At 48.4% G+C, this 27,375-nt stretch overlaps 1 protein-coding gene and 1 long non-coding RNA gene across 3 annotated transcripts in view; both read left to right on the top strand.

Moving 5' to 3' along the window:
- Positions 1–16,675, top strand: part of LOC126481161 (uncharacterized) — a 369,956-nt gene extending 353,281 nt beyond the window's left edge. For both annotated transcript variants that reach the window (XR_007587524.1, XR_007587523.1), the window contains exon 3: positions 16,572–16,675. This is a non-coding gene — a long non-coding RNA (uncharacterized LOC126481161). The remainder of the gene's footprint in view (positions 1–16,571) is intronic.
- The window catches only part of LOC126481979 (uncharacterized), a gene marked incomplete at its 5' end in the record, with an annotated part of 32,261 nt that continues 21,561 nt past the window's right edge, over positions 16,676–27,375 (top strand). Inside the window, one exon of the mRNA XM_050105944.1 lies at positions 16,676–16,990. Within this exon, the coding sequence (XP_049961901.1) occupies positions 16,676–16,990 (315 nt within the window). The remainder of the gene's footprint in view (positions 16,991–27,375) is intronic.

Genomic DNA, 27,375 nt, shown 5'->3' with positions numbered 1-27,375 from the left:
CGTCATAATCATTCTACAGGTCTGAAAGTCTTCTCACAAAGTTCTTCCAACATCGAAACCTGTATGTCCCAAGACTGTATCTGCATCATAGAGTTCTTCAGGATAATTACAATAGTAATGAATGTTTAGATATTTTAAATGGGTATGGTGAAAACACTCAGACAGCACACTGTGTACAGCTAATTTTCCAAAAATGGTATTTCAGAAACCAGCTTTATTACACAGGGATGTATGTAGCTTGAAAGCTTTTTAATTTATCTTGTAACTAAAGTTTTCATTTTTCAAAATTAAGTGATTGGGTATTTTGCAAAATTTTAAATTACATAAGTTGATTATACAGTTTCCAAGAAAATTAATTACATGCCAGCTATTATATGGAAAACATTTTTCATGTATCATCGTTTTGAAGATATTCCCAATAAACCTAAAATGCCAAATTACCTGTCGTGGTGTTTTACCCCCTAAAAGTGAAATTGGTCGCAAAAAAATACATGTTGCACTATTTTGCTCTCTCTTCACCCCCACAAAGTTTTATCAGTATTATTTGATACTTTGGAATATTCCCTTTTAAGAGCATCCACGTCCTATCTGATAGCTTAAAAAGAATGAAGTAACTGTCTTATGGTGGACGATGAGTACAAGATTTGTTCCATATAAAAAAATTAAACATTCTAATGCCAAAAATTCCAGCCAGTACCTCATTTTTCACCTGTGAATAGTTACTTTGCGTCACAGAAAGTGTTTTCAATATGGAAGCGAAGGGTTGCTCGGTGCCATCTGGATTCTAAGCCAGTGCCATATTGGGACATGCTAAGTACTTTTCCTCTGGGACAGAAAAACATTTTCCAAGTTGCAATGAAGGCTGTTGTCAAAAGTGCTTTGGAAAGCTGCCTGCATGTTTCGTATATTTCCCTATTGCATGAAGCCTGTGCCCCAGATGCCATAAAGTTAGTTGACACAACAAGGAATTCTGCCCTGCTACCCCCTGGAGTTCGCTTTCGTCGCCTCCTTCAACACCTTGATTTTTCACTCCCTGCAACCTTTAGAGTGGGCGAGAGCCACACGCCACCTTGGCTCCAGGCTCAGGTTCGCGTTCGAGGTTACCCCCAGTTCGGTATCCCACTCCCGTTTTGTCGAACTTCGTTCGAAGTTCATTAATATGACCTTCATTTATACAGATGGCTCTAAGACCAATGACGGGGTCGGGTGTTCTTTTATTGTCGGGGCACAAAGTTTCAAATACCGGCTCCATGGCCATTGTTCGGTCTTAACAGCTGCGCTCTTTGCCCTCTACCAGGCTGTTCTTTATATCTGCCGCCACCGACATTCTGCTTATGTCATCTGCTCCGATTCTCTGAGCGCCATCCAGAGCCTCAGTGATCCGTATCCGGTTCACCCTTTCTTGCACCGGATCCAACGCTCTCTTCAGCAGCTGGTGGACGACGGTTCTCCGGTTAGCTTTATGTGGGTTCCTGGCCATGTCGGTATCCCTGGGAACGAAGCTGCAGATGCCGCGGCCAAGGCTGCGGTCCTCCAGCCTCGGACAGCTTCTTGTTATGTCCCTTCATCAGATTGTAGCAGGGTCATTTGTCGGCGCATTTTATCGCTGTGGCATGCCGATTGGGCTGCACTTACGGACAACAAGCTTTGGGCCTTGAAACCTCTTCCCGCAGCTTGGACGTCCTCCTCACGCCCTTCTCGGCGGGAGGAGGTAGTTTTGGCCCGGTTACGGATTGGACACTGCCGGTTCAGCCATCTCCATCTGCTGACGGCTGCGCCGGCGCCGTTTTGCCCATGTGGGCAATTGCTGACGGTCCGCCACATTTTAACATCCTGTCCGGATTTTACTACACTGAGTCTTGATCTTGGCCTGCCGTGTACTCTCGATGCCATTTTAGCGGATGCCCCAGGAGCAGCTGCTCGCGTTCTTCGTTTTATCAACTTGACTAAGGACATTTGATTATGCTGTTTTTTTAATCCTATGCCTGTCAATCTTTTATCGTGTTTTACCTTTTAGTTGCTGTTTTAAACTTGTGCCTCGCGGTGCATTCCTAACGTAGTCTGGGCGCTAATGACCATTGAAGTTGTGCGCCCTAAAACCACAAAAAAAATCCCTAATCAAATGTTCCAAATGTCTTTGATAAATTGCTGAGGGCAGAAAATTTCAAAAGGCAAGCAATCAAACTGATAATGCTCAGTGGGGTGTTGAGCACTAAGAAAGGCTGAGAAACGGCGTCCCATGGCCAGCTACGCATCGTGCAAGTTGAAGTCGAAAAACACTACTCCGGACATGGAAAGGGATACGAGTTCTTGACACGTTGAGCCTTGACTATCTGTTTAAAATTGCCTCAAAGGTGCTCGGAGCCATTTGGCTCCTGAATCGCCATAAAAGGTATAGTCCACTGGCTAGATGAAACGGGAAATGACTTAGAGTTCCCTCGAAAGCTGCAAGTCGGCGTTGATCTTGTCACAGTTGGTGAAGGGAACGCTATGGATTGACAAAGCTGATGGCTCCCCCCTGCGGGTCCGGGGATTAGAATAGGCCCGCGGTATTCCTGCCTGTCGTAAGAGGCGACTAAAAGGAGTCCATCCCCCTCACGGGGGTAGTTCGCGCCTGCGTCCGGAGACGGACGGTTCCACGACCTATCATCGTGGTCCTTTTGGTTTTTCACTTCTCGTTTCTTCCTTCCTTTGCTCTTCTCCACCTCACTGTCTTCCTTACTCTTTCCCTTGCCTTCTCCTTGCCTTCTCATTGCCTTTTTCTCCTTGCCTTCTCATTGCCTTTTTCTCCTTGCCTTCTCATTGCCTTCTTCTCCTTGCCTTCTCATTGCCTTCTTCTCCTTGCTTTCTCATTGCCTTCTTCTCCTTGCCTTCTCTGGTCTCCGCCTCGGCGTTTGAGACAGTCTGTCCTCTTTCTCCCTCTCTCTCTTCTTTTTCCTTTTCTTCCTTCCTCCCTGTGCGTGCCTGAAGGCCGACCCACGCGTTCGCACGCGTAGCCGGTGACGGGGTAACGCGTAAGTCCCCGCCCTGGGTAGACATGTAAGGCACGCGCGTACCCCCTGGTAAAGGCCAGGCCCGGGGAGGGGTGATTGCCTGAGCTGATACCTTCTGACCATGTCGATTGGTCCCTCCGTCTGTTTCTCGGGAGGTGTGACCTGAGGTGTAAACATTCACCTAAGGCGGGAGTGCCCTATGAGAGGGTCCCCACAATGAAGGAGCGCGCCATCGGAGACGCTGGCAATCATGGGGGATTCCTCCGCAATGGATTCTACTCCATCTCTTTCGACTTCGACCCAAAAACGGAAACGTGACCAGCCAACAGTGACAAAAGTACTACCGCCTGCCCCACAGTTCCTCGTAGTTTCTCGATCTGAGGACGGAAAGGATTTTTCCTCTGTCAACCCTTTCGTTATTCAGAAGGGCGTAGATGCCATAGCTGGATCTGTCAAATCTTGTACCAGGTTGCGTAACGGCACCTTATTACTAGAAACTGAGAGTGCCTTTCAGGCACAAAAACTGCTTCGGGCCACCCTCCTGTACACGTTCCCTGTCCGGGTGGAGGCCCACCGAACTTTGAATTCGTCTCGTGGTGTAGTCTATACTAGCTCCCTCGACGGATTGACTGACGAGGAGCTTCAATTATTCCTCGCTGAGCAGGGCGTGACGGCTGTCCATAGGGTCATGAAAAAGGTCAACAGTGACCTTGTACCGACCCGGACGATTTTCTTGACCTTCGATAGTGTTAAGCTGCCATCGCGCATCAAGGCGGGCTACGAGGTTATTTCTGTTCGCCCCTATGTCCCGACACCTACGCGCTGCTACCAGTGTCAGCGTTTCAATCACACTCGACAGTCTTGTTCCAATGCGGCTAAATGTGTCACTTGTGGCAGGGATGCCCATGAGGGTGACTGTCCACCTCCGTCTCCTCGTTGTGTGAACTGTCAGGGTGACCATGCCGCATCCTCCCGCGACTATCCTGTCTATAAGGAAGAACGCTGTATCCAGGAAATTCGGGTCAAAGAGAAAGTGTCCACCTCGGCTGCTCGCAAGCTATTGGCTAGTAGGAAGCCCACGCTGCTCCCAGCGGGGAAATACAGTACTGTCCTCGCCTCTCCTCGGACTACCCGGGAGGTAGCAACCCAGACATGCGATCTGACCTTCAGCACCATGGTCGTCCGTTCGGCCAGTGCTAAGATCGCGCGGTCGACGTCTCCTCTTCCTCCCATCACCCCACAGACACGAGCACCTTCCTCAGCTTCTGCTAAGACGAAGACACCGAAGTCAGATGCACGGGCCTTCAAGAAGGAACCATCCCGTGCAGACTTCCTCCGTACCTCGACCTCCCAGCCTTCGACCGGTACTTCCACTACACGTCCTTCCAAAAAGGCGCATAGGAAGCACAGTTCTCCTTCCCCGCCACGGCGCATTTCTTCTCTTGCGCCACCCAGCGGCTGCCGCCCCAGGCCGTCATTCCGTTTCGCCTGGCCGCACCGCTGGTCGCCGTACATCTGGCCGTTCACTGGCGGAGGAAGCTCCCCCTCCCGGCCATCCTCCCGAGATGGCCGATGACCCTATAGACCCAATGGACGATGACTGTCCGCCTACTGATAGCGGCGGCAGTGCTCGCTCGAAGCCAGGCCCTAAGCGGCCTTCGAGGTGACCACTTGTCTCATCTTCCTTTTCTTACGATGGCACTTATTCACTGGAATATTCGCAGCATTCGCTCCAACCGAGAGGACTTGAAGTTGCTGCTCCGCTTGCACCGTCCGCTTGTCGTAGCCCTCCAGGAAACGAAGCTACGCCCATGCGATCAAATTGCCTTGGCACACTACACCTCTGTGCGTTTTGACCTACCCCCTGTGGTAGGTATCCCAGCTCATGGAGGGGTTATGTTGCTGGTCCGGGATGATATTTACTACGATCCCATCACGTTGCACACCGGCCTGCAGGCAGTTGCCATCCGCATTACTCTCCCCACTTTTACGTTTTCCTTTTGTACCGTTTACACTCCATCGTCATCTGCCGTTACCAGGGCAGACGTGATGCAACTTATTGCTCAGCTACCTGCACCATTTTTGTTAACTGGAGACTTCAATGCCCACCATCCCCTTTGGGGCTCTCCAGCATCCTGCCCGAGGGGCTCCTTGTTAGCAGACCTTTTCAACCAGCTCGAATTTGTCTGCCTCAATACTGGCGCCCCTACTTTTCTTTCGGACACATCTCACACCTATTCCCATTTAGACCTCTCTATATGTACTCCCCAACTTGCACGCCGGTTTGAGTGGTATGCAGTTTCTGATACATATTCGAGCGACCACTTCCCGTGTGTTATCCATCTCCTGCAGCATACCCCCTCTCCGTGCTTCTCTAATTGGACCATCTCCAAGGCAGACTGGGGGCTCTTCTCTTCCAGGGCGACCTTTCAGGATCAAACCTTTACAAGCTGCGATCGTCAGGTCGCACACCTCACGGAAGTCATTCTCGCTGCTGCTGAATATTCCATCCCTCACCCTCCTTCTTCTCCACGTCGCGTTCCCCCAGGGGGTCCACAACTCTTTCGTGGATACGTGCGTGGCGAGCACGGGGCCCCGAGCCATTGCAGCCTTCTTTCTCTCCCCGGCTGCATTTCCTTTCCCTTCCCCTCCTTTCCCCTCCATACCCCTTTCCCCTCGCCCTCTCCTCTCCCTCTATTGGTGTCCTTGCTTATGTTGGCCCCCGCTATCCTCCTGGTTCTGTTGGTTTTACACTCTGGCTTTGTTGCGTAATCATCTCCTCCTTTTGGCATTCCTTGGTCCCCCTCTGGGGTTTGACCTCCATTCCAAAATTTCTCTTCCGTAGTGTGAGCCATTTGGGGAAGAGCACCTTACCTAGTGTCTCCGACGTGTGCCCTCCTAGTATATTCCACCTTTTCTTCTACGTCGTTGTCTGATGCTAGGGTGCATAGCCAGCACGGTAGCCAGCCCGTGTGGTGGGGTCGCTATGTACCCTTTTGGTTGAGCCCCCTGAACACACAGGGATCACACTTCTGATACCTGAGCTGTGACCTCCTCATGCATGCCTTGGAGTGGTTGCTCGTCATCCTGGAGCATCGGAACTCCCGGCAATGGCCGCCGTGCCAGACGGCCCTTGCTGTGGCTGGGTGGCGCCCGTGAGGAGAGCCCCTGATCGGAGTGGGTGGTATCAGGGCGGACGCTATGCAGATGAAACGCATAAGGGTCCAAACCTCTGGCCGCTCTTCTGCGGCCGTCTCTCTGCGTGGTACTGATTCCTCAAGTGCTGCTTCTCTTGCCCCTTCGGCCTTCCCTTCCGTGGCTACCCCCTGGGAGGAGGGTCAGGCCCGTCGTCTAGGGGCAAAACCTTTCCCCCGTTATCTAGTTTGCACCAGGACTGATGGAGATACTTTCACCAGTGTCAAACCTTTATTCTTTGTGGAACACATTGAAGATAAGTTCGGCGAAGTGGACTCCCTGAGCAAGATGCGGTCGGGTTCATTACTGATAAAAACTGTTTCGGCTGCCCAATCTGCGGCCCTTCGTGCCTGTACCCATCTTGGCACAATTCCCGTGTCCATTACCCCTCACCAGTCTCTAAATATGGTACAAGGTGTGATTTTTCACAGAGACCTCATCCTTCAAACTGATGAGGAACTTCGGGACAATCTCGGACGGCGGGGTGTTCACTTTGTTCGGCGTGTTCAGAAGGGTCCTAAAGATAATCGTATTGATACTGGTGCCTTTATCCTGGCCTTTGAAGGGGATACCCTTCCTGAGAAAGTTAAGATTATGGTCTATCGCTGTGATGTGAAGCCGTACATCCCACCTCCTATGCGGTGTTTTAAGTGCTTGCGTTTTGGCCACATGTCTTCTCGCTGTACCCAGGACCCTCTCTGTGGTGACTGTGGACGTCCACTCCATGAGGGGAGTCCCTGTGTTCCCCCTCCTGTATGTGTAAATTGTCATGGTAGTCATTCTCCACGTTCAGCAGATTGCCCAGTCTATAAGAAAGAAAAAAAGATACAGGAGTATAAGTCTCTTGATCGTTTAAGCTACACAGAGGCCCGTAAGAAATATGCACGATTGCACCCTGTGTCCATGACATCTAGTTACGCCTTGGTTACATCTTCATCCCTTCCTCCCCCTTCCTTACCCCCGTCCCGGACCCCTCACCTTCCCCCCTCCCCTGCGGCTCCCACACCTTCTCCTCTGGGCGCCGCTCCCCCTCCCCAGCCGGAGAAGTGTCCCACTCCTTCGGCGTCTGCCGGTCAAGGGCGCCTCTCCCGGGATGCCCCTTCCCGGCACCTTCCAGGTCAAAGGTCTGCTGCAGCGCGGCGACCGCGAGAGCCGCGGTCTATCGGCCCCCAGGTCGCCCGGTCTCTTTCTGTTCCTGATCTTGCTGCAGCTGGCTCCATTATGCCACACAGCCCTCCTCGATCTCAGCCTGAAAAGAAGAAGAAACATAAGTCCCGGGACAAAGAGCCTCTGGTGTCACCGGAGGTCCCTTCCCTGGCTTCACAACCGGATTCTGACCTGTCGTTTATGGATGTCGCCCCCTCCTTGTCGGTGACGGGTGGGGACCCGGCGGTATGACTGGATTTAGCGTGTTCAGCCCTCATTTAAACCATCGTTCTGTGGTTCTCCAATGGAATTGTAATGGCTACTATCGTCACCTTCCGGGATTGAAATCCCTTCTTTCGTCCTACTCAGCAGCTTGTGTGGTTCTCCAGGAATCTCATTTTACTGATGCTCACTCACCGACCCTCCGTGGGTTCCGTGTTTTCTGTCGAAATCGGGTCGGACCCTTGCGGGCTTCTGGTGGCGTTTGTACGTTGGTCCGTACAGACATTGCTAGTACGTGGATTCCTCTCCAAACTACATTGGAAGCAGTTGCTGTTAGGGTCCACTTAGACTCTGCAGTCACAGTATGCAATCTTTATCTCCCTCCTGACAGGACTCTTACACCTGCTGCCTTAACCACCCTTCTTCAGCAACTTCCTCCTCCCTTCCTCCTCCTTGGGGATTTTAATGCTCATCATCCTTTGTGGGGCAGTGCCTTTCCATCTAGACGAGGTCTTCTTATCGACCAATTTATTGCAGACCACGACCTGTGCCTTCTTAATGATGGCTCCCCTACTCATTTCAGTGCTGGTCATGGTACCTTTTCTGCCATTGATCTTTCTCTTTCTTCTCCCTTTCTCCTCCCTTCATTACACTGGTCGCCACACGACGATCTTTGTGATAGTGACCATTTCCCGTTGATTATCACGCTCCCTTCCCGCTCCCCGATGGAGAGGTTACCTCGTTGGTCTTTCCACCGTGCCGATTGGCCTCTATATACTGCACAGGTCGAGTTTTCTCCCTCTTTGTCGGGTTGTATTGATGACGTCCTACGTGACGTGTCTGACGCGATTGTTCGCGCTGCTAACCTTGCTGTCCCGCGCTCATCTGGACAATTTCGTCGTCGGCAAGTCCCGTGGTGGAGTACGGCCATTGCCATTGCCATCCGTGATCGCCGTCGAGCTTTGCAACACTTTAAGAGGCACCCATCTGTAGCCAGCCTTTCTACCTTTAAGCGCCTTCGCGCTAAAGCCCGTTATTTAATCAAACAGAGCAAGCGGATATGTTGGGAACGATTCGTTTCTTCCCTTGGTTCCACTGTCCCTCTGTCACGGGTATGGGCTACACTTCGCTCTCTCCAAGGTTGCCATCGGCAGTCCACCCTCCCAGGCCTTCACCTCCCAGATGGCATTTGTACGGACCCATTAGTTCTCGCAGAACATCTTGCGACCCATTTTGCAGTGGCATCAGCGTCGGCCTCCGATCCAGCTGCTTTCCTTCATCAAAAACAGCAGGCTGAAGCTGTCACCTTATGTTTCACCACTTGTGAGTCAGAATCTTACAACGAACCTTTCACTGAATGGGAATTTCTTTCTGCTCTATCTGCTTCTCATGATACAGCTCCTGGCCCAGATTCCATTCATAACCAGCTGCTTCAACATCTCAGTGCTCCACAACGGCACCATCTTCTTCGGGTGTTTAACCGTATCTGGCTCCAGGGTGACTTCCCTTCTCAATGGAGGGATAGCATTTTGGTTCCTGTCCTTAAGCCTGGTCAGAACCCCCTATCTGTTGACAGCTATCGGCCAATTAGTTTGACCAATGTTGGTTGTAAGTTACTTGAACGGCTGGTAGCCCGTCGGCTCACTTGGGTCCTCGAATCTCGGGATCTATTGTCCCCTTACCAGTGTGGCTTTCGAGAGGGACGATCTCCAATCGATCATTTGCTTCGCTTGGAATCCGCAGTTCGGCAGGCTTTTTCCCAGCGCCGCCATTTGGTTGCAGTGTTTTTTGACCTTCGCAAGGCCTATGACACGGCCTGGCGCCATCACATCTTACTAACCCTTCATCAGTGGGGTCTTCGGGGCCCCCTCCCGATTTTTATCCGCCAGTTCCTGATCCATCGGTCATTCAGAGTTCGAGTTGGTACTGCTTTTAGTTCTCCACGGACCCAGGAGACGGGCATCCCACAGGGTTCTGTCTTGAGTGTCCTTCTTTTCCTCATTGCTATCGATGGACTTGTGGCCTCTGTCGGTCCCTTGGTCGCCCCTGCCCTGTATGTGGATGATTTCTGCATTTGGGTTAGTTCCTCCTCGATGCCATCTGCAGAACGGCAGCTCCAGGTGGCTATACGGCGTGCCTCTGCATGGACCCTCTCCCACGGGTTTCAATTCTCTCCTTTAAAATCACGGGTGGTCCACTTCTGTCGCCGTACTACGGTCCACCCTGATCCAGAGCTCTATCTCGCTGCACAAAGATTGCCTGTGGTTCCACAGTTTCGTTTCCTAGGTCTTCTTTTCGACAACAAGCTCACTTGGCTGCCCCATATCAGACTCCTGAAGGTAGGATGTTTCCGTAAACTCAATGTCCTTCGCTTCCTTGCCCACTCCTCCTGGGGTGCGGACCGTTCCCTCCTCATCCGTCTTTATCGTGCTCTAGTTCTGTCACGTTTGGACTATGGTTGTCAAGTATATGGTTCAGCTGCTCCTTCCACGCTGCACGTGCTGGATCCAGTCCAGCATCGTGGTATCCGTTTGGCCACCGGTGCCTTCCCTACTAGCCCTGTTGATAGTCTCCTGGTTGAAGCTGGGATCCCCCCCCTTTCTGTTCGGCGGTCCCAGCTTCTGGTGTCTTATGCCCTTACTATCCGTTCTTCTCCCGCTCATCCTTCCTATTCTATCCTATTCCCAGACCATGGACGTCGCCCGCCTGAGTCCCGCCCTCGGGCGGGTTTACCGGTTGGGCTGCGCCTTGCGTCTCTTACCCGTGATTTTCGGCTTCCTTCTTTGTCCTGTCTTCCTCGCTCCCTCCCCTCCACCCCTCCTTGGTTAGTTCCTCGGCCTCGAATTCGGATGGATCTCCGCCGCGGTCCGAAAGATTCCATCCCCCCGGTGGTGTTCCGTTCCTTTTTCCGCCAAATTTTATGGGAGTTTCGGGATGCTGTTGTTTTTTACACTGATGGCTCTAAATCTGCTGATCATGTTGGGTATGCCTTCACGTCCTTTGTTGGAACGGAAAATAATCTACTGCCACCCTCATGTGGGGTGTTTACTGCGGAATTGATGGCAATTTCCCGGGCCCTTACCTTTATTAAACAATCCCAACACAACCGCGTTTTGTTATGTACGGACTCGATGAGTGGCCTTCTTGCTATTGACCGGTGTTTTTCGCGCCATCCCTTGGTCTCTGCCATCCATGACCATCTCGCTGATCTTCACCGTGCTGCCTGTTCCATTGACTTCCTATGGGTCCCGGGCCATGTGGGTATCCCGGGTAATGAGCTCGCTGATCGTTTGGCTGGGGGAGCAGTTACTTACCCCCCATTTTCTGTAACCCCTCCTGCAGCGGATTTACGGCTTCACATCAAATCCCACTTTGCACAGTCATGGGCCAATTCTTGGGAGGCTACTCCACTGTCTAATAAACTTCGTGCCATTAAGGTGAATACAGGCCCATGGCGTTCTTCCTTTAGCCTCTCCCGCAAGGACTCGACCACGCTGTGTCGTCTCCACATTGGCCATACCAGGCTGACCCATGGTTTCCTTTTCCGTGATGAGCCACCCCCGCTATGTGGTTGTGGAGCCTTCCAGTCAGTGGCCCACACTTTGGTTGAATGCCCCCTTCTTTTGGCTCTGCGTGCTAAGTACAGACTCCCCCACACTTTACCTTTGATGTTGGCTGACGATTCCCGGATGGTCTCTCTGGTTCTAGGTTTCCTCCGGGAGAGTGGTTTTTATTCTCAGTTTTAAAGTTTTTAATCTCCCTCTGGTGTTGGGGCAGGGCGGTGAGTGTTTGGGTGTCTCCCACTGTAGGCAGTGTTCAGAGATTCCCGATTCACCTCCCTGACCGGAATCCTCTTTTCTTTCCCTTTTACTCTGTTTTTACCCCTTCTTTTTAAGGCTTGGTTAGTTTTTCTATTCCCATACGTACTTTCTGCATTATAGCAGTTGTACCTTTTAAGTCACAGGTGGTCTTGCCTATGCTGTTTCAGCATAGTGTTGGGTTCGTTCTCTTGCCAACTTCCCTCATTTGTTTTTACTAATGACAACGTGACTGCCCTTTTACGTTTCCCCTTTATCCGTTTTATTTTTCTGACTATACTGAGATGTCCCGTTAGCAGAATGGAGCCTATTTGAAATAAGGGACTGATGACCTTGCTGTTTGGTCCCTTTAACCTCAAACAACCAACCAACCAACCATCCACGTCGCGTACTGGTCCCCTGGTGGACCGCAGCATGTAGAGACGCTTTACGTGCTCGTCGACGTGCTTTACGCACTTTTAAACGCCACCCTACAGTGGCGAATTGTATCAATTATAAAAGATTACGTGCTCAGTGTCGTCGTATTATCAAAGAAAGCAAGAAAGCCAGCTGGGCTGCTTTCACAAGCACCTTCAACAGTTTTACTCCTTCTTCTGTTGTCTGGGGTAGCCTGCGCCGGCTATCTGGCACTAAGATCCACTCACCAGTTTCTGGCTTGAAGGTCGCGAATGACGTCCTTGTGGCCCCTGAGGCTGTCTCCAATGCCTTAGGCCGCTTTTTCGCAGAGGTTTCGAGCTCCGCTCATTACCACCCTGCCTTCCTCCCCCGCAAACAGGCAGAGGAGGCTAGGCCACCTAACTTCCGCTCCTCGAATTGTGAAAGTTATAATGCCCCATTCACCATGCGGGAACTCGAAAACGCACTTGGCCGATCACGGTCCTCTGCTCCAGGGCCAGATTCTATTCATATTCAGATGCTGAAGAACCTTTCTCCTGCGGGTAAAGGTTTTCTTCTTCGTACATACAATCGCATCTGGATTGAGGGACATGTTCCCGCATGCTGGCGCGAGTCTATTGTTGTCCCGATTCCTAAGCCGGGGAAGGACAAGCACTTGCCTTCCAGTTATCGACCTATCTCGCTTAGCAGCTGTGTCTGTAAAGTGATGGAGCGAATGGTTAACTCTCGATTGGTTTGGCTGCTCGAGTCTCGACGCCTACTTACCAATGTACAATGTGGATTTCGTAGGCGCCGCTCTGCTGTTGACCATCTGGTTACCTTGTCGACCTTCATTATGAATAACTTCTTGCGGAAGCGCCCGACCGCAGCTGTGTTCTTTGATTTGGAGAAGGCTTACGACACCTGTTGGAAGGCGGGCATTCTCCGCACCATGCATACATGGGGCCTTCGCGGTCGCCTCCCTCTTTTTATTCGTTCCTTTTTAATGGATCGACAGTTCAGGGTACGTGTGGGTTCTGTCCTGTCCGACACCTTTCGCCAGGAGAATGGGGTGCCACAGGGCTCAGTTTTGAGCGTCGCTCTCTTCGCCATCGCGATCAATCCAATAATGGATTGCCTCCCAGCTGATGTATCAGGCTCCCTTTTCGTGGACGATTTTACCATCTATTGCAGCGCGCAGTGTACACGTGTCCTGGAGCGCTGTCTTCAGCGTTCTCTTGACCGTCTTTACTCCTGGAGTGTCGCCAATGGCTTTCGTTTTTCTGCCGAGAAGACGGTCTGTATTAACTTCTGGCGATACAAAGAGTTTCTCCCACCGTCCTTACGACTCGGTCCCGTTGCTCTCCCAATCGTGGAGACAACCAAATTTTTAGGCCTTACATTTGACAGGAAACTTAGCTGGTCTCCACATGTGTCATATTTGGCCGCCCGTTGTACCCGTTCTTTAAATGTCCTCCGTGTTCTCAGTGGTCTGTCGTGGGGAGCGGATCGAACCGTCCTACTTCGTCTATATCGGTTGATCGTCCGCTCCAAGCTGGATTATGGGAGCTTCGTATACTCCTCTGCACGGCCATCCATCTTACGCCGCCTCAACTCCATACAACATCGGGGTTTACGACTAGCGATCGGAGCATTTTATACCAGTCCCGTAGAGAGTCTTCATGCTGACGCTGGCGAATTGCCACTCACCTACCGGCGCGATATACTGCTTTGTCGGTATGCCTGTCGGCTACTGTCAATGCCCGACCATCCGTCTTATCGTTCCTTTTTTGACGACTCTCTTGACCGTCAATACGGGTTGTATGTCTCTGCCCTGCTACCCCCTGGAGTTCGCTTTCGTCGCCTCCTTCAACACCTTACTTTTTCCCTCTCTGCAACCTTTCGAGTGGGCGAGAGCCGCACGCCACCTTGGCTCCAGGCTCAGGTCCGCGTTCACCTTGACCTCAGCTCGCTCCCAAAAGAGGTCACCCCCGGTTCGGTCTACCACTCCCGTATTTTGGAACTTCGTTCGAAGTTCATCGACATGACTTTCATTTATACAGATGGCTCTAAGACCAATGACGGGGTCGGGTGTTCCTTTATTGTCGAGGCACAAAGTTTCAAATACCGGCTCCATGGCCATTGTTCGGTCTTCACAGCTGAGCTCTTTGCCCTCTACCAGGCTGTTCTTTACATCTGCCACCACCGACATTCTGCTTATCATCTGCTCAGATTCCCTGAGCGCCATCCAGACCCTCAGTGATCCGTACCCGGTTCACCCTTTCGTACACCGGATCCAACGCTCTCTTCAGCAGCTGGTGGACGTCGGTTCTCCAGTTAACTTTATGTGGGTTCCGGGCCATGTCGGTATCCCTGGGAACGAAGCTGCAGATGCCGCGGCCAAGGCTGCGGTCCTCCAGCCTCGGACAGCTTCTTGTTGCGTCCCTTCGTCCGATTTTAGCAGGGTGATTTGTCGGCGCATCTTATCTCTGTGGCATGCCGATTGGGCTGCACTTACCGACAACAAGCTTCGGGCCTTAAAACCTCTTCCCGTGGCTTGGACGTCCTCCTCACGCCCTTCTCGGCGGGAGGAGGTCGTTTTAGCCCGGTTACGAATTGGACACTGCCGGTTCAGCCATCGCCATCTGCTGACGGCTGCGCCGGCGCCGTTCTGCCCATGTGGGCACTTGCTGACGGTTAGACACATTTTAATGTCCTGTCCAGATCTTAACACACTGCGCCTCGATCTTAACCTGCCAAATACTTTCGATGCCATTTTAGCGGATGACCCACGAGCAGCTGCTCGTGTTCTTCGTTTTATCAATTTGACAAACCTTGCTAAGGACATTTGATGATGCTGTTTTTTAATCCTATGCCTGTCAGTCTGTCTTTTATCGTGTTTTCCCTTTTAGTTGTTGTGGTCAACTTGTGCCTCGCGGTGCATTCTTAGAGTAGTCAGGGCGCTAATGACCATTGAAGTTGTGCGCCCTAAAACCACAAAAAAAAAAAAAAAAAGCTGATGGCTTAAGGGAGACATGGGCCTCGACATGTTTTGCCTGACTTGACGTGTTCTCAAACAGCTGACTGGATGACGTGCGGAAAAAGTCCAAAACTTGAAAGGGGACTGATTGGGACACTAATGGAACTTGTGAACGATCTTGAATCCAAAAACAGAAAAGGCGTCTAGCCCAAGAGTGTTTTGTGCCAACGGTGAATTTACCACGATCAGTGTAAGTTGCTATTCCACTTTTTATAATATGCAATTTGCTATAAGATACTACTTGATATAGCTGTCGTTTGATAGCAGAGCAGCCCAAGAGCATGTATTTTTGTAAGTTAGTCTGACCGTTGCTGCTGTGTCTACATGAAAATCAGTTGGTCGCCCACCGACGGCCAATGTTAACAGAATACGCTGGAGCGATTTTGGGGTGTTAGAGAGAGCCTCTGAGCCCAGGGAAAACTTTAGGGCCTGAGACGATCGCCAACTAACTGATGACAATGACATACTTTTTGGGATAACCCACACTGGTCGTCTATGTATAGGCAGTCCTATCTAATATTCACCGAATGTCAATCGGGGCAGGACCACAGACTTCCCGTTGAAGAGAAACAGATGCGGAAGGAGAACACCGAGAGCCCGAAAAACGTCGTTAGTAGGGATAGTAATTGTTCGACCTAAAAGATCTGCCAAGCGCGGCTTGGGCGAAGGTGGGCAGCGCCGTGACATCGCTGTACTCGTATCGTAAATGGCGTCATAGTGCGGCTCAGTGAAAGACAAGGTCGCCTGGCCAACCTCCTGGGAGCTGTTTGCTGCACAAATCTAATTTTGCCACCTGCCAGTTGTTGGGAAGTACGTCCCTTGCCACTGCTGTAAGTTCAAGTTACTCAGCAATCTGAGGAACATTGGCTAGGGAAGGATCGGACGAGGGCAATGCCCTATTTGGGTCCTCAGGGCACGGTGCTAATTGGATGAACCCATCCCTAGATAGTGAGTCCAAATAAGTGTATCACATGGTGAACACTCACATACTTGAGATCTTGCAGGTCAGGAATCCAGGCCACAGTCAACTGCTTGGGGCGCTTGTGGTGCTGATAAAACTGCACTATGCCGCCGCCACCACATACGTTTCATGTCCAGGATAATGTGTGAGCAACTAATGGAGCTTCTCGAAGTTAAATTTTCTGAGCTTGGTAGAGGTCTTCAAATGTTAAATGATTTCAAATAATCGTACACCGCTGGTCAATAACAAGGTGGCTATACCATTTGGATCAATGATATGCCGTACCTGGCTGTGCTACAAACAACTGGCACAGCTAATTCTCCTATCTTTCTGTATACTCGTCGAAACCAGTGGTGTCAGGGCAGAAGGCTTTTCTGCAGGCACTGGGTCCACCACTAGTGCGACATGAGAACAGATAAATTTCCCATTCTTTTTGAACAGCTCCTGCATATACTCCTGCTGCAGTTCCTGTAGCTTCTGGAAGAGGAAAATTTTCCTGCCAACATTGTGAAAATGCCAGATACGTGGTGGTCAAAATGATCACTATGAAAAAAATTAACATGTGGAAGAAAATCCTGTCACCGTTTTTGTATCTGCATAACACCACGGAACCGTCCTGTCCACAGAAACGTCACTCCTCCAGTCGATGTCAGGTGATCGTGAAATAAAAATTATTTGTATTGGGTCTCCTTTACGAATAACACTGTTTCAACCAGTGAAACGGAGAGTTGTATGAATTGTAAGTTTAGTTTTTAAATTACGTCGTATTGCTGCTGTCTAGCGACGCGATGCAGACTCTGAGATGGTGGTCGGTGTTGCAGCGGGCAAGATGAGCGCCGGGAGCGGGTCTGGCGTGGCGGCGGCGGCTGCGGCGGCGGCAGCGGCGACGAGTGCGGGCGGCGCCAGCAGCCACAGCGCGGCGGCGGCGGGGGCGGGCGCGAGCGCCGCGGTGCCCAGCCAGCAGAGCCAGGGCCTGGCCGCGCTGCTCGTCATGGTGGCCGTGCTGTGCTTCATCGTGGCCTACTGCTGCTGGGGCGCGCCCTGCTGCCGCGCCTTCTGCCGCCGCCGCTGCGCCGCCGCCTGCTGTGCCTGCTGCGGCTGCCGCGCAGACCTCGAGGCCGCCTCGCCCTCGGACCTCGCGCTCAGCGTCGACCAGGGGATGGTCGCCACGCCCACCATCATCCTGCTGCCCTACGGGCGCATGCTCGTCGTCGACGGATCTGTCTTCGCCCAGCTCCAGGTATGCCTCTCGTCATTCTTCCATGCACCAGCTACGTTGAGATCCTAAATGAGAGGGCCCTACTAAAGATACGAAAAAACACACAAAACAGTTCTGGCATGGGCTACACCTTCGATACACTGCAGGCTAAACTCCTCTTTCATCAGATCGCCAATGGTGTGAAAAGCACATGGTGAAAAACCCAGGCTGTACAGAGACTTTTGCCGTGTCTTCCAACCAAATCAGTGAAGTGTGGCCTTCATCCGATTAGCACCGTGGGACGGTCGTTATTGTTAAACCAGATGATTCCATCCGACAGCATTCCTGGGTATTTTTACTGTGGTACCATTTATCGATACTTGCCCAGGGATGTCTTTAATTTGGCAACGGAATTACACGTTTCAATCAGATGCCGCACGCAGTCGTGTGGTTTGACATAACCAATGGTGCACACCCACTGAGCCCTGCCTCCAGTGGCTCTGGACTAAGATCGGCCTCTGCCACCCTGATACAGGATGGAGCCTCTTCGCTACATGATGCTACTCACTCACGCCCTAGTCGCTGCTCTGACACCATCGTTTATGATACAGTGCAGTGAGCCTCTTTCTCGTTGACATGGAGAGCTGCACACTTTCTTGCGGCGTCATTTCTAATCAGTTTCATCGTTTGGAGAAGTAACAGGTAAGTTTGTTGTTGTATCTTGTTTGCTAATCATTTCTGCTCCTATCCAGTCTTCCTAAAACCATAGTTGCTGCATCACTCTGTAGCCGACCTCTCCTTACTGTCGGGTATGAAGTCATACACGAAATTTATTTCGTGGCACGTCACAGGTGTCTTCATAGCGCTGTGCATCGATTGTAGTTCCACGCTTGAGGAACTCGATGAGCATAGGGCCCATGCAGTGGAAAGTGGTGGTCATGATGACATTACCAGAACTTGTGTGAACAGCTTCGGATTTGTTTGGCGGGTATGATGTGGGATGTTGCCCTCAGGCTGTTGGAATGCTGTTGGACGGAGTCACACTGCCGGTAGGATGAAGGCTATGCTTCAGTGATATAGTTGGAAACACTGCAACAACCTCTGTACGGCCCAGACATTTCATCATGGGTGTTTCACATCTTGGGCGACCTGAAGAGAGCCATGTATGGACGTCGGTTTGTCATACGAAGTCAGAGTGGATCTGCTTGTGGATATGTCAGCAGCCGAACGCATTCTATGAAACAGGAACTGATCATCTCGTCTCCCAGTGGGATAAATGCATTAACGCATATGGTGATTATTTTTGAATGGATCTATTCCATGGTCCCATAGTGACGGGTGTTCGATTTTCGTTTGACTGCCCCTTAAACATCTACACCTGTATTTCACAAGCAACCTTACTGCGTGTGGCAGAGGGTACCTCTCATATCACCATCATTTTTCCCCTTCTCTGTTCCATTCGTAAACGGTGCGTGGGAAGAAAGTTTGCCTATAAACTTCCACATAAACTCTCATTTGATTTAATGGCCATGGCCATTTCGTGAGACGTCTATGGGAGGAAATAAGTTACCCAACTCTTCTTCGAATGTATGCTCTCGTAAATTCGACAGTAACCGTCTCAGTGATTCACAATACCTCTCCTGTAACGATTGCCACTGGAGTTGGATCCCTTCTGCGAACCACTCTTGAGTACTGATAAGGTATTTGGATCCCCAACCAGGTCGATTAAAGGAAGACATCGAAGCAATTCAGAGACATGTTGGTAGATTTGTTGCCGGTAGGTTCAATAAACATGAGAGTATTACGGAGATGCTTCGTGAACTCAAATGGGTATATCTGGGGGTGGGGGAGGGGGAGACGGGGTAGGTGAAGTTGCTTTCACGAAACAGTTGAAAATGTACAGAACCGTCATTTGCAGCTGACTGCGGAATGATTCTACTGCTGCCATTTCGCGCAAGGGCTGCGAGGACAAGATAAAAGAAATTAAGACTGGCGCAGAGGCATTTAGAAATACATTTTTCCCTCGCTCCATTTACGAGCGGAGATAGGAAGGAAATGACTCGTAGGCATACAGGGTACACTAAATCATGCACCGTTTGGTGGCTTGCGGAGTATCTACGTAGATGTAGTTGTAAAGGGTCCCAGGCCGATGAACAATAAGAATCCGACGAACAAGTGGCTTGGCCGGCCGGTGTGGCCGAGCGGTTCTAGGCGCTTCAGTCTGGAACCGCCCGACCGCTACGGTCACAGGTTCGAATCCTGCCTCGGGCATGGTTGTGTGTGATGTCCTTAGGTTAGTTAGGTTTAAGTAGTTGTAAGTTCTAGGGGACTGATGACCTCAGATGTTAAGTCCCATAGTGCTCAGAGCCATTTGAACCATTTTTGAACAAGTGGCTTGTAAACCATTTTCTAGCGGACGGATTACATTACCTTAAGATTCTTCGAATGACTCTCACCCTGGCATCTGATTTGGAAAGAGCCCAAATGACGATTTCCCAGGGTACACTACACGCCTCCACTCAGCTACTGAGAAGTTTGTTTTGTTGATCCCGTTGAAGAGGTGTAGCTTTGGGTGTCGCTGTGAGAACTTGCCTCTTAGGAGGTATCCGACCCCATATGTCCATCGGAAAGTGGTTGTGACTCGTCTGCATTCACTGAAAACTGACAATTCCTATTGGGTTTGAATTAGATTTTTTTATTTTTTTACAAGGTGTGGCAGTCTTCTCTGGTCCCTGTTGGTTAGGATCTTTTTACGACCACTGTTCCTACGCCGTGTGGCATTGGTTCAGTATTACACTTTTCGTAGGGTAGTCTGCGTCGATAAACGAATGAATCTGGCAACTTTCATCACGGTGTGGTCGCAGGCACATCCATTCACAGTAGCTCTTTTCCGCCATTCTGTCGTGCCTCTGCGTCGACTCATCTTACTGAGCTCATTCCATGTAACCGACTGGAGCTGACACACTTGTTCACTGTCGTGAGCTGTCAGCAGTATAGTAATACGGCCTCCTGGTACCATTTCCACACTATCTACAGCGCTCCTAAGCGACCAGTGAGCTGTTAAAATAGCCACTAATATATAGTTTCTTGACCTTTCTTCTCAAGACACTTGGGGTGTGTGTGTGTGTGTGTGTGTGTGTGTGTGTGTGTGTGTGTGTGTGTGTGTGTCAGTAGGTATACCACTGACATTACACACTCCCTTTTTTGTTCTCCCGTTAACTAATGGTGCGTGCGATGTACGACTGTTGTAAAGCCTCCATGTGAGCTCTTAATTCCTCCGATTTTTCTCGTTTTCGTCATTTCGCAAACTGGTAGGGAGTAGTGTGTTAACTTCATGACGTCTTGTAGCGTCTGCCTCTGAAGTTTCATGGTTATCTCCATAACCAAACTGCCCTTAATCAACGTGACTGAACGCGCGGCTCCACCCCCCCCCTCCCTCTCTCTCTCTCTCTCTCTCTCTCTCTCTCTCTCTCTCTCTCTCTCTCTTATTAATCTTAAATGGTAAGTCTTATATTGACGAGCAATGCTCAAGAATCAGACGAACGAGCGTTGTGGAAACCGTATCAGGCAAGGGTGAGTTACTTGATCCAGTGAGTCCCAGCGTGGCATTTGCTGTTCCTACAACTAATTTTGTGTGATCATTTCACCCCAAGGTCGCTCTCGACGTGCGACGATACTTGATGGTTACTGCTGCTAAAGTGGAGTTGCTCTTTCACTGCTAAGTGGAGTTGCTCTTTCAAACATCAATCCATGAGAGCTAACCAGTTGCGTCTTTACCTCCGGTTGCTCGTCCTTTAGGTACTGGAGCTGTGCATGGCTCTGTATAGAAAGAATAACTCAGTCACCAGGTTGAGCCGTACTCGTCTGCATTAATGCCCCGCGGTTAATCCGCTGCAAATAATAACCTGCAGCTGTGATCCTGTAGTCTATGCGCTGGCTAGAATTCCGTATTAACTATGCAGAAATACATAATGAAAGATAAATAAATAATTTAACGAAAAGGGTTATAGCCTAGCGTCTGTAATTGATGTCAACGACAGAGAATTAAGCTGAATATTGTTTATTCAAGAAATGACATCGCAACTAAACGGGAACTGATCCTACGATACACGGACAGAAAATGCTCTCATGAAATGCAGTAAAATTACGTTGAGTGTGTTAAAAGAATGGTAGCAAATTCTCCAGACAAAATAGTCATCAAAGATAAGTGAAAACTAAGCTCATTTCGCTATTACAGCAAACGAAATATTAATCAGTTCAGAGTTCAATTCACAAATTAACACGTGCGATACACAAAAAATAGAACCACATAGTCTATTTCCCAGTTCCATAAATCAAGGGCAAAATTTAGTCCTTCTCGAGAGCACATTCAGACCTCTCGAAATATAAAGTCCCTTCAAAAGTTAGAGTATTGTAGATGACGTTTACCGCCCAGAAAAAATTACCTATACTACTGAATCACACATATTACTCTAGACACGTCTGCCTTCTTCGAGAACTCGCCACAAAGTGTCCATAATAGCTCCGTTGAGCTCTTCACTCAAGAAGTCCCAATCTCCATTTGACTCCCATAGTGTTCCGCTACCATCCGCTTCTCCATTGGCTGAAGGCCATCCCCATCAAAAATAAATCATCCTTAAGCTTTACAGACATCATTTGATTTAAATTTACCACTTCTTGGACTAAAGTAATACATTATAATATTTTAAATAAAAATGTTATAAAGATCCAGTTACATTCAGATCATTAACAATAAATATAAGGAATAGTTGGTTCGTGAATGAATAAGTCAGTTTTTTTGCGCAAGTGCGCTCACGTTAAATGACAACAGATTATTGCTAAATATTATTTAAACGATTATTTATGCCTTCTTAAATGGAGCATCTTTTGGTTATCTTTCCAGCTGTCGTCGGCTAACACATGTGGTTGACCACCTTTAAATTAGCACAGCTTGTTAAAAGCAATTGCAATCAACATTTAAATAGTTACTGGCAAAATGGTAAACTGTTCATTAAATAAAAACGCAAGTATAACAAAATATGAGGTATTGATGCTGTGTTCATTTACTGAGCATATGCGGAAAATATGATGATCTGACAAATGTTTATGTAATGAAAGAGACATAAAAGATGTCGTAAATCAGTAAATAAAATATAGGTAGGTAGCTTTCAGGGGTGATAGCTGCCATGCAATGCTATCATCTAAGATACTGAAACTTCCTGGCAGACTAAAAATGTATGCCGGACCGAGACTCGAGATCGGGACCTTTGCCTTTCGCGGGCAAGTGTTCTACCAACTGAGCTGTGAGGACGGGGAGTGAGTCGTGCTTGGGTGGCTCAGTTGGAAGAGCACTTGCCCGCAAAAGGCAAAGATACCGAGTTCGAGTCTCGGTCCGGCACAGTTGTAATCTGCCAGGAAGTTTCATATCAGCGCACACTCCGCTGCAGAGTGAAAATCTCATTCTGGAGCTAAGATATTGTTCGTTGAAATCGAACGAAGCAATTAAAAGTTGTTAATTTAGAGGTTCGTTGTGTAAGTGTATATTCACTGTGAAATATTAGCTTCTGTAGTTTTAAAGGTATTGAAATATTGTTGTCATTGGATGCACTTCCTTTTCCTGAGATCGCAAACGCACTCAGATTTGCATTAATATTTGCTGAGAGTTATTGTGGAATTTCAGAAGAGCTGTAACTCGGCCATCACTGATTGTCTGACACTCCGCCATTTCTTGGAGCATTGTCTCCTGCACAAAGGCCATGCTAGCAACAGTCGTCCAGGTTCCCAGCGTTGGGATTTACCCACTTCTGGTGCCTTGCTGACGGCCTTGCACCTGGCTCGCTGCCGGCCGGGGTGGCCAAGCGGTTCTAGGCGCTACAGTCTGGAACCGTGCGACCGTTACGGTCGCAGGTTCGAATCCTGCCTCGGGCATGGATGTGTGTGATGTCCTTAGGTTAGTTAGGTTTAAGTAGTTCTAAGTTCTAGGGGGCTGATGACCACAGATGTTAAGTCCCATAGTGCTCAGAGCCATTTGAACTTGTCTCGCTTGGACACGGCCTGAGACCTGGGCCCGCAAGCGTTCATCACTACGCCAGATTCGTCTTACCTCGTTACAGTTTTGGGCGGCTGATTAGTGCACCTAAATAAGCGTACTACTACAGACACGGTTATCCTAGGTTATTACTGTCCATTAGTGTAATCAAACATTAATAAATCTCCCCGCCTATTTATGCAGAATATGAGGCATTTATTTACAGCCACTGACTAATTTCCTCTATAGCAGCATCGACTGAAAACAGTGGAGCTTTAGTTAAGCAGTAGGTCATTTACACACACTGTAAACAGTAACGCCCCTCTAACATTCCTTGTCGTACTTCTGAAATTGCCATTTCAGTCTGTAAAGAACAACAGGTAGAGTTCTACCTGCTGGGAGTCCTGAGTCAAGTCACAAATCTAATTCGATACTGGAGAAGTCTTACTTTGTTCACTGATGGCTAGTGCGCCGTTGTGCCGGCCGAAGTGGCCGTGCGGTTCTAGGCGCTGAAGTCTGGAACCGCGAGACCGCTACGGTCGCAGGTTCGAATCCTGCCTCGGGCAAGGATGTTTGTGATGTCCTTAGGTTAGTTAGGTTTAATTAGTTCTAAGTTCTAGGGGACTAATGACCTGAGAAGTTGAGTCCCATAGTGCTCAGAGCCATTTGAACCATTTTTTTTTTTTTTGCGCCGTTGTCTACAGTGCGGTGAATCTCGTGAATGAACAGAACGAACTGACTTGTACGAGATGTTTGAGTGCCGGTTGCGTGTTGATTGCTATACAAAGGATTTTTCGTTCTTCGAAAACTTGTAACACATGAGCATGACACGTGCTCCGTATTTCTGTAACAGGTGGAAGTTAGTGATACTGCTCTATAAATGTGTACAGCTTTCGAAGACATCAACGGTAATAAAAATGAAAAGTCGTTTTATATCCGCCCTTAGCGCCCTTACAAGTATTTCTTGTTGTTTAGTACCGTCGCTTCATTAGCACTTCCTAGGGCGATTTTATTAAAATGCAAGCAACTGCAGAAACTTGTTATACACATAGTATTGAAACACGTGTTTCAGTAAGTCCATTTTCTTTTCTGTTGTTGTAACGACAGATATTGTACTGGACTTGATCAGTTTGGGAAGCTATTTCAGGCTGTGGTGGTTCACCAGACAGTTCATCTTGAGAGACTAATATTTGTTACTTACATTTATTAATTAGAAATAATGGTCTTTGTTTGTCCAGCTCATAATCTTTGTACCACCAACTGTAGTATTTGATAGTAACTTCACGCTGCTCTCGATAATATTCTTTCTTCCAACATTACTGAACACACTCTTTCATCTAAATCTCTTTAAAAGCATTCCGGGAAAGTGCTTAGTGTGTAATATCCCTCGCAGTATCCAAAAACTGTTCTATTGGTGGTCATTAAGTTGCTAGGTCCTCATTTTGCATTGCGCATTGTCACTGCTGACAAACTAAACGGATATGCCTTCAACTGCATTAACGTTTGGGAAGGGTAATTGTTTGTTATTGTGTGGAAAACTATTATTTCCCATCTTCAATACTACCCACCTATCGACACGGTACAAGAAGTCTTTACTTTCGCTCCAAAGTGCGCTCGTTTAAACGTGTTGTGACTTCATTATAAATTTGTTGCTTCATGTGCAGTTGACGATATCGGTACAGACTGGTCACCGTTCTTCTTTCTTTGGCATTAAAACTTCTGTCGCTCCACGAACTGCCTTTCAACCTTCTTGGATATAATTCTAATTGGTTTTGTGTAACTAGCAATTTTTTCATTAATGTGGTTGTTTTGTTTCGTATTGTTCATGACATACGCTGTTCCAAAAATATTAATCCTGTTTCATAAGACTTTATCTACTACACGAATTAAGATAGTTATGTAAATTAGGCAAAACCCCATACAATCTTACAGGGGTATATTTTCTGCGTGAATACACAATCGCCCGCATCTCGTGGTCGTGCGGTAGCGTTCTCGCTTCCCACGCCTGGGTTCCCGGGTTCGATTCCCGGCGGGGTCAGGGATTTTCTCTGCCTCGTGATGGCTGGGTGTTGTGTGATGTCCTTAGGTTAGTTAGGTTTAAGTAGTTCTAAGTTCTAGGGGACTGATGACCATAGATGTTAAGTCCCATAGTGCTCAGAGCCAATACACAATCAACATTGATGTTTGTACAGTTCATTTAGGATCGATGTTTTCATTAACATTTCGCAAATGTTCAGTGTGCCCAATACCGAACGCAGGACAAATACGCAGATGATAGTCAAACTCGTTCCACAATTTTGTGAGCATGTTAAATGTTATGCTTTCACCGTTGTTGCCACGCGGCGTCATAGTACACTAAAAGTTGTTGGAATGGGAGGCATACAGACAGCGTCTTTCACAAACCATCTACCGTGAGATTAGGCTATCTCGGAGGCCAGTGTTGCAGTGCGAGATCAGATTGTTGAGGAAAATAATGGCGCACACTTGTAATTGACTTGCACCTGTTGGAATGGAGAACACAAAAGGCCTTTTGTTGCTGCGTTATCGTCATTTCGACTCGACGCGCATCGGATAATTAACGCGCGAGCGAATATGCTGAATTAGGGAGACACCCACCGCCAGGCACATGAACCAGCAGCTTGACTGGAGCCAAAGTAAACATGTACTCGTAGTTTACATGTTAAAATTATCTAAGTTCCTGCTTCACCCATTTAAAACACACTCTTCTAAAACCTTCTTGAAACACTCTGCGGTCACAATTTTCTTAACATTTCAGTTGTTTTGACGTAACGTGAACTAATAATGCCTTCTTGTCACTTCGCATTCATTAAGTGCGCTTCCTTTCGCAGGCAGAGGTAACGACATCCCGTTAAATGTGCAGTGTGAGCATTTAGCTAACAGAATAGACAGAACTGAAAGTTGTAGTAGAGGCGCGCGACTGTTATGGTTACAATAATGAAAATGGCTTTAAAACAGCTGTTTGATCGCAACAAAATAGTCACAGGACGTTATTATTTATTATGTGTTTCGGGCTCTGCCCATCTTCACATGTTCTGCTAATAAATTGTTTTTATAATTTTGCAAATTTACACAATTGTTAAAAAGAACCTATGTTAAAACATGATTGAACAGCAATATCCTTGTTGTTCAATCATGTTTTAGCATAGATCCTCTGACACTTGTGTAAATTTAAAAGATTGTAAAAAGAATAATAATGTTGCTAATTTGTCACTAGGTCGTCTGAAAACGGGCAGAGCCCGAAACGTGTAATGAACGATAATACATGGGCCCAGAAAAATCCTGTGGCTATTATTTTGCGACCAACCCGCTATTTTGGTCATTTTCCTCGTATAGCTAAGACGTTCAGATATAAGAATACTGGAGTCAGCGTAATGCAAAATTTTCAAAATTCGAGACTTCAGTGACACGCTATTGTCAAAATTGTCACCTCACGCGTCGAATCTGAGGTAAAATTAGACATCGGTGGACAATAAAGAACGATGGAAGAAGGAAAGAAATTATGATTGGGATTAAACGTGTTGTTGAAGTTAGTAGAGATGGAGCACAATCTCGGATAGGTCAAGAATTAGGAAGGTAATTGACGGCGTCCTTCCCAAACGAAGTCTTCGCGTATCCGTGTTAATCGATTTGCGGAAATAGTGGAAAATCTAAATCAGAATGGCCGCACGGTTATTTGAACTCCGTCTTTCAGAATAGGAGGGTAGTGCCTTATTCATTGCAGGACCCTTAGAGGTGCCGAAAAAAGAAGCGGACAGTGGGTCAATTGTTTCAGAAATGTAGCGCTCAGTCTACCCATCTCACAGAACAGCACACTATCTCGTTTCTCAGTAGTTTCTCGAAAGGAACGTCGCCTTCCTTCCAGTGATGCCGATCTGAGTTCCCGAAGTATCTCCGTAATACTTGCGCGTTGTTCCAAACTATCATTAACAAATCCAGCCGCCCGCCTTTGAATTGCTTCGATGTCTTACTTCAGTTCGAACTAGTACGGATCCCAAACACTCCAGCAGTACTCACCAGTGGGTTACACTAGTGTCCTATATGCGGTCTCCTTTACAGACAAACCACAATTTCCTGAAATTCACCCAATAAACCGAAGTCGACCATTCGGCTTTTTTTACCACAGTTCTCATATACTCGTTCCGTTTCATGTAGCTTTGCAGCGTTACACCTAGATATTTAAACAACGTTACTGCGTCAAAGATCACATTATTAATCCCGTGTCCGAACATTACGTGTTAGTGTTTCCTACTCATCCGCATTAATTAAAATTTTTCTACATTTAAAACTACCTTCCATTCATCACACCAGCTAGTAATTGTGTCTGTGTCATCTTGTATTCTCTTATAGTTCAATTCTTTTATCTTGGCGGCTCGCGCAT

This window comes from Schistocerca serialis, chromosome 5, assembly GCF_023864345.2.
Source record: "Schistocerca serialis cubense isolate TAMUIC-IGC-003099 chromosome 5, iqSchSeri2.2, whole genome shotgun sequence".
Lineage (NCBI taxonomy): Eukaryota > Metazoa > Arthropoda > Insecta > Orthoptera > Acrididae > Schistocerca > Schistocerca serialis.
This window is presented reverse-complemented; position numbering and strand designations above follow the sequence as displayed.